A 7,493-nucleotide genomic window follows, 5' to 3' on the forward strand; every position below is an offset into this window, starting at 1 on the left:
GATTTAATGTTTAATATAATGATTTAAAGGTGTTACAATATGTGGATTTTGCAAGAGGAATGTCATTGTTGAGGTTTCTTTCTTTATTTTGTATTTCTTTTTTGCTTTTCACAAAAAAAATGTAATTCTTTTTAATGAATTAGCTTGGGTCTTGCAAAACTAATGATATGATAATTAGCGTCTAGAGATTCCAGTTAGCTAAAATCGATTAGAGCCTAGGCGTTGATTAACCGGCTGCCTAGACTGATTTTTGCAACACTATGATTTCTTTCTCCTGTAAGAAATTGAGTTATTTAAAAGCATTGTTATTGTTATTTTTTTTAATCAAATCAATTGTTTTCTTTTTCTATGGTTCTAGATTTCACACAATTCATTATTATTGTTTAGATAATTAGTATAGTTAACTTATTAAAAGAAAAACTAAATCAAACAACAATAACCATCTTTTAATTGCATTTCATTTTAATTTAATACATATTCAAATTTGATAACTCTGGTTGTTCACAAACCGAGTAAGGGGTAGGGTTTCAACTGTTAAACCGACCTGAAAAACTAGAGTTCAAGCTTGGGTCAACTTGGTCTGACTTGATTAGATTGTTAAAATTTAAAGGGAGCTTTCGGGTTTTAAATATAGACATGATTTGGTCAGAGATGTCCTTTGTGATGTGCTAAAACGAGTAGGGACCTCAGCAAAAAAGAAGCTCATGTGAATTTCTTGTCGGATCCCCTTGAAGATAGGTCTACTCTCTAGTCAGCAGACGTTCTTGTGTTTGAATGGGTAGTGGGAAGCACTCTTGTATTGACCTTACTGGAGTATCTCCCCTTGTTGGGCTTAGGGATACCGAGTTTGTTGTTAGGCAGGCTGTGTTGAAGGCGGAATTAGGATTACTAAGCATGAGAAAGCATGTGTCGAGAATCAACACGTCTTCATTCCTTTTACTTTTGATACATTTAGGTCTCTTGCCCCCAAATCTATTACCTTTCTTAAAAGAGTGCAACGGATCGTGCACAGTAACTTATCGACACCAAAGAATTATAACTTTGTTTTCAGTAGGATAAAGTTTGTCATTCAAAAGGGATGGCGGCGCAACTTATTGTCCGCTTACCCACATCTTTATTATAATTGGATCATTTTATTTAATATATGAAGAAGGAAGAAAAAAACATTGTTTAGATTGAACCAAATAATGATGAAAATTTTGACTTACAGAATTGAATATCTTTCACTTGCGTTATAAAACGTTTAAAGTCGAGATTAATTTAAACAAGCATAATCAACAACTTAACAGGTAAGAAAATGAACTATCCAACCTTCACTCGAGTTCAACTCATTTACAAACCAACCCAATTCCAAACAAAAGCTTTTTCTTATTTCTTCCAAACGAGTTTCAAACCACGAGCTATTTATTCGGTCTATCTCCCTTAAGTTTTGACCATAGTTACAACATAAGGACTCAAAAGCCACAATTAAAAGTCAAAGGGATACAAAACATAAATAAAAGAAACACAAAACATTAACCTTAACCCGAAAGCCCTATCATCGTCATCGGCTTCTGGAACCGTGAAGAAAGAAACATGGGTGCTGGTCGTGCAGTTTCCACGTCATTAGACGGCGTTAGAGACAAGAACATAATGCAATTGAAGAAACTTAACTCCGTTCTCTTTCCCGTTCGTTATAACGATAAGTATTACGCCGATGTTCTCGCCTCAGGCGAATTCACCAAGCTAGGTATTATTATTATTATTATTATTAGTAGTAGTATTTGATTATTATGTTGTGGGTTATTTGTGTATATGGATTGTAATTGGTTTTTATAGATAATGAATGGCATTAGGGTTTTGAAAGATTAAAGCTTTATATGATGTTTTGTAAATTGAAATTTTGTAGATTTATATGTTGAGTTGGTTATCTGTTCTTGATTGAATTGTTTAATCATTTAGGTATTGTTGATTCGGGTTGATGTGGGTACGGGTTTAATACAATGCTTATGTGTATGAATCTGTGTTAGATGTGTTTGATAGTAGGTTTTTAATTGTTTAGCTTTGGTTTTCTTGACGGTGGTGGTGTCTAGCTGGTTTTCGAACATATGTTTATGAGTTGATGGAAGATGTGGAGCTATATGTTGTCACTAGGGGTGTGCAAGAAACCGAAAAAACCAAAAAATCCAAACTGAAAAACCGAACTGAAATAAAAACCGATGGTTTGGTTTTATGTTTTTTTAAAAACTGAACTAAATTCCTATTTTTTTATGTTTTTATTTTAAGTAATTTATAAGAATTTAATAAATATTTAACTCAAATATTTTTGGTCAAATTTATAATAGTCTATAAGTTAACAATTAACAAAATTTTTACACCTAAATTCATTATTTTTTCCCGGCTTTATTTTTCGGCTTAAAATTTTCAAGCTCAAATGGCAAGAACCTAAAAACCGAAACCAAAATGAAAACTGAAAAACCGAAACCGAACGGTTTCAGAAAATTCAAAAACCGAAGTTTTGGTTTTAGTTCAAAACCGCACCATGCACACACCTAGTCGTCACGTTTCTACGTTTGTAAAGAGAAAATCAAGAAAATATTTGTTTTCTTGGATGTGTGGTATACGTATATGGCCATATCAGAAACAAAGCATTCATTTAAGCCATTACTTATACTCGTGTATTAGACTTTTTTGATTTTTTTTTCTAAAATGGAGTTGTTTTTGGTTTGTTTTTGCAAAACCAGGGTCAAAACATTTTTCATCGAATGTGTTTTTATAAAGGTGTATCAGCACATGTCAGTACTTTTTTCGAAACTCATATCTGCTAAGTCTAAAGTCACTTTATAAGTAGTGACACCGTACCATCAAGTATGTGATGGCTTTTGTGCTCTCATTATGCACTTCCCATTTCCGGATTTTCTTGTTTAATCTTACAGGCATGTTTATTGTCATGGATTTTTTAAAAAAAAAACTTTTGTAAGGTCGGCACAACAGTTAATTACCACTTTAAGGAGCTGCATGTGATCAAACTCTTAAAAGTTAAAAGTCAAAATTTATCTGCATTCTGCAAAGGAACTTTCATTAAAATGATTTAACTGTAACTAACTTTTAAATACCGTTAAATCATTACTGAAGAGATATGATATCGGACCTGATAATTCAGGTCAATTTAGCCGACAATATTCAAGTCCAATGGGTCAAGATTATACAGGGTTTGCCCATGAGGCCACGATATCACGACTATCATATCTTAAGTAGTCACTATCAAAGCGGTTACACCATTTTTGGGAATTCCGAGTTTCTACAAAGATACTCGGGGTTCTCTATCGTTACTACTTTTTTGTTAATATCATATCTTTTATTATGAATGGCTTCTGGAGTTTAAAGTGGTGTGACCACGTGATAGTGACCGCTAAAGAATATGATTGTTGGTGATTTGTTGACATGAATTCCACACAACTTGCCACGCCAGCCAAGTATTCCGTGTAAACCCGACTTGATACTGGCCCATTGGATCCGACAATAACAAACCGAAACAACCAATTTTTTATAAAAAAATAAATAAATAAAAGATGAATTTTTCCCATAAAAAAATTATTAAATTAATGTGACTTGTGACACCATATTGCGTATAGATATGTGTATGTATTGTTATCCTTGTATAGAATGAAAGTATATAAGGTTCAGATGAGTAAAAGTAAATTTGCATATCTCGTGACCATATGGGTATAGCGCGTGTAATTGTTCTAACATGACTATATAGGTATAGCGCGCTAAAAACATGGCTATCTCATTTATAAATGTTACTTTTGGTTCTCGTTCTTCATGTTATATGGCAAAGAGCTTATGCCAAAGAAGATGAAAATCAAAAAACAAATATATTGAACTTAGGGATTTGTTTATATTAATTTAACAAATTTGCTTGAAGATATATATGTATTCATTTTGTTCTACCTTTTCAGCGTATTACAGTGATATTTGTGTCGGCTCAATTGCATGCCGACTTGAAAAGAAAGAAGGTGGGGCCGTTCGTGTATACATAATGACATTAGGTGTTTTGGCACCTTATCGTGGCCTTGGCATTGGTGAGTATCCGTAATATTTAAGTTTGACCTCAAAAGTCAAAAGGGTACCTATGGTCATTCAAACACTTGTATGTTAAATATTAATGTCGTTGATGTTTATGGCAGGTACGATGTTGTTAAACCATGTTCTCGATCTATGCAGCAAGCAGAACATTGGTGAGATTTACTTGCATGTGCAGACGAACAATGAAGATGCAATCCGTTTTTATAAGAAGTTCGGTTTTGAAATAATCGAAACAATCCATAATTATTACACAAACATTACACCACCAGACTGCTATGTGGTTACAAAATACATTGAGCAGCCCCAACTCAAGAAATAAATGGATTATACAAGTATGATCAAGAGCATGAGTTTGAAATTGAGATTTTGCTGATCGGACCCTTATTCTTGATATAAGATTTTGGGGATGTTAGATGTTAATCACTAGCATCCAGTTTATTTTGTTTTTTTGAGGCACATTTGATCTTGATTTTGTTTGTTGAGACTAGTATATTATTATTATTATTATCATCTGTAAGAATGATATTTGTTCAAAGTTATGAATTATATTACTTAATTGTGTATTTGCAAGCTCAACATTATCATATAAACATGGATCTATTATGGCCTTAAATATTTTATTTGTATACATGACAACATATATGTACACACTAATTATGTGTAACTTATACACATACTGACTATTTATTCACAAAAATATTGTTTCATCAGTATGCCACCCCGCCCGAAAAGCTATCTCCGTCATGAAGAAGCGATTCTGTAAGCCAATAACCATCCCAAAAGCCACCAACTCTCTGCGAAACCATCAAAAAATATAATCTTCAAAAACATATTAAAATTGTAACAAAAATAAAAATAAAGTGAATGTACCTGAACCATGGTAAACTGGAATGTTTCTTCTTCCTCGGGCCGAGCTCCTCATATCCAAACGCGTTGCTTATAACGATTCTAAATCACATCAAACAAAAGCATATGTGACAACTGACAAAAGTATAAACTTATGCTAATCCAACATATTGTTAAAAAGATTAAAAATTTAACCTCCTCGACATTTAAAGTGCTTAAGATCTTTCTCTCCTTGTGATTTAGTAAAACTCGGTATGTTGAATGATGAAAGATTCGTCTAAACCGTTCAAACTTCACGTGCAACAAATAATTCGACCCGTGATTAATATTTGCATGATGATAATGAATTGCAAATTAGCAAGTAGTAACTGACCTGCCCCAAATCAAAAGACGGGCCGAAATATAGAGACCGTTCAAAAGGGTCAAATCCAGCAAACTAAAAGTCAAGATAAAGGTCAACTTAACCGTGAAAGATAAATTACGTTTTACAAAAAGATATAAGAAATACCCTATACATGACTTCGACCCCATAATCTGGACGCGGTTGGTCATTAACCATCAACGCATCGAGTTGGTACTGTACACATTCTTCTGCATTAAACTACATCCGGATATCTTAAGCAACAACAATATTGTAATAAACGATAGTTGGATTTGAAAACAGCGTGTTAGTTAGAAGGATACACTTAATCTCGGGCCAAATGGTCTCTTCCTGCGCGATTCCAGCCTGCAAGCAACAGTAAAAAGCAACCATGATTGTTAAATAAGTGGATTCGCCTTTTTAAAAGACAGTGGAAGTTATTAAAGTGGATTCTGTTATGATATACGCATAGCATCTGTATAACTTTAACAAAGTTGTTCCAATGGTTCCACATAAACAAATTGAAAGGTTCATAATGGTGAATCTTCACAACTTCACAATATTAACTTCCAAGTTCCAGTTAGGGGCGTGCAAGAAACCGAGAAAACCAATCGGAAACCAAAACAAGCAAACCGAAATAACCGAACTGAAACACAAACCGACAGTTTGGTTTTAAGATTTCGTGAAAAAACGATCTTTTGGCTCGGTTTTGGTTTTGAATGTAACTGTAACTGAAAAAACCAAACCGAAATAACCGAACTGAAACAAAAACCGAAAGTTTGGTTTTATGTTTTCGTGAAAACCCAATCTTTTGGCTGGTTTCGATTTTGCGTGTTACTATAACCGAAAAGGCCAAACCGGAATAACCGAACTGATACAAAAACCGACGGTTTGATTTTATGTTTTCGTGAAAAACCAATCTTTTGGCCAGGTTTTGATTTTGCGTGTAACTATAACCGAAAAGCCAAGCTGAAATAACCGAATTGAAACAAAACCGACGGTTTGGTTTTAAGTTTTCGTGAAAAACCAATCTTTTGGGTCGGTTTCGATTTTGCGTGTAACTATAACCAAAAAAGCCAAACTGAAATAACCAAATTGAAACAAAAACCGATGGTTTGGTTTCATGATTTCGTGAAAAAATGAACTTTTGGCTTGGTTTCGGTTTTGCGTGTAACTATAGCTGAAAAAGCCAAACTGAAAAAAAAAACCAAGTACGGGTTTGGTTTGGTTTCGGATTTGCGTGTAATTAAAACCGAAAAAACCAAACCGAGCTTATAGATTTTCGTCTTTTATTTTGCATTTTAATTAAATTTTAATAATTTAATACATTGTTTTAACCCAACTATTTTAGACCAAATGCATAATAACCAATTTACTATTAACTAACAAAATAATTTAGGTCCATATTATTTTTGACCAATAATAGCCTTCGGTCCAAAATTTTCAAGCTTAAATGAAAAACCGAAACAGAAAGGTTTTTAAAAACTTAAAACCCGAAATTTCAGCTTTTGGTTTGGTTTTAGCCCAAAACCGAGCCATGCACACCCTAATACTGAATCCGGACACATTGCAATGATGGCATATATCCTATTCCAACCAAATTAATTTGGTAGACTTAACTTAACTATCAAATATATACCCACTTCACAAAATTCAGATTCCATCAATTAAAGCAAACAGAATATAACCAAATTAACCAAAATTAAAAACCCAGAAGTTTAACTACTGATAGTTTAGCAATCAAACAAACCGTACCAATCGACTGATAGGAAATCAGGAACATCAGCAGAAGCTCGGAATCGGTAATTGGAAGATTTGGTAGTGCAATTGAAAGGCTTGCAGAAGAGTGATGATGATAACCCTAAAGACATCATGCTGAATAATAATAAATATTGAATCTGGGTTTTGTAATTGATCAAAGAGTTTTGATCGGTTAAACAAACATACAAACCCTAGAATTTGGGGGAAAATAAAACGACCAATTTCCCGGGTCTTATTCATGCAATGTAAGAAGTGTTTTTAAACAGTACCGGATCGGATCGGTTTGGTTAACCAGTTATATTATTGGTTTACTGATCGGATCAGTAGTGGTATTTGGTGTGATGTAATGTCTTCTGGATAAGTGGTCGTGGGTTTCAGTCTCGTTAGGAATAAATGTTGTAAATTTAGGGGTATGTTTAAAATGTGTGTGAGTTTGTCGTTCTAAAAATGAATTAAA

General features: G+C 33.6%; 1 protein-coding gene and 1 pseudogene across 2 annotated transcripts; one reads left to right on the plus strand and one right to left on the minus strand.

The window, feature by feature from the left end:
* Positions 1 to 1,497: 1,497 nt before the first annotated feature.
* Positions 1,498 to 4,543, plus strand: LOC143529474 (uncharacterized). The gene is made up of 3 exons (XM_077025258.1): positions 1,498 to 1,729; positions 3,942 to 4,064; positions 4,170 to 4,543. Exons 1-3 carry the CDS (start codon positions 1,576 to 1,578, stop codon positions 4,385 to 4,387), a joined length of 495 nt encoding a protein of 164 aa, XP_076881373.1. The 5' UTR covers positions 1,498 to 1,575; the 3' UTR covers positions 4,388 to 4,543.
* Positions 4,544 to 4,687: 144 nt separating this feature from the next.
* Positions 4,688 to 7,279, minus strand: LOC143529475 (uncharacterized; annotated as a pseudogene). Its single transcript, XR_013134664.1, has 7 exons — positions 7,031 to 7,279; positions 5,599 to 5,641; positions 5,423 to 5,515; positions 5,288 to 5,350; positions 5,110 to 5,205; positions 4,939 to 5,016; positions 4,688 to 4,862 (listed from the first exon to the last, which is right to left on the minus strand). The product of XR_013134664.1 is annotated as an uncharacterized LOC143529475 (transcript).
* Between the last annotated feature and the right edge of the window lie 214 nt (positions 7,280 to 7,493).

This window comes from Bidens hawaiensis, unplaced genomic scaffold (assembly GCF_021521415.1).
Source record: "Bidens hawaiensis isolate Kalapana, Puna unplaced genomic scaffold, B.hawaiensis_p1.1 tig00008556_1, whole genome shotgun sequence".
In the NCBI taxonomy this organism is placed as follows: domain Eukaryota; kingdom Viridiplantae; phylum Streptophyta; class Magnoliopsida; order Asterales; family Asteraceae; genus Bidens; species Bidens hawaiensis.

Bases quoted from the DNA above. Each gene is read 5' to 3' on its own strand.
- LOC143529474 (XM_077025258.1), top strand. From the start codon at position 1,576: ATGGGTGCTGGTCGTGCAGTTTCCACGTCATTAGACGGCGTTAGAGAC. The intron at 1,730-3,941 runs GTATTATTATTA...CTACCTTTTCAG, and splicing joins AGGCGAATTCACCAAGCTAG to CGTATTACAGTGATATTTGT. The intron at 4,065-4,169 runs GTGAGTATCCGT...TGTTTATGGCAG, and splicing joins TTATCGTGGCCTTGGCATTG to GTACGATGTTGTTAAACCAT.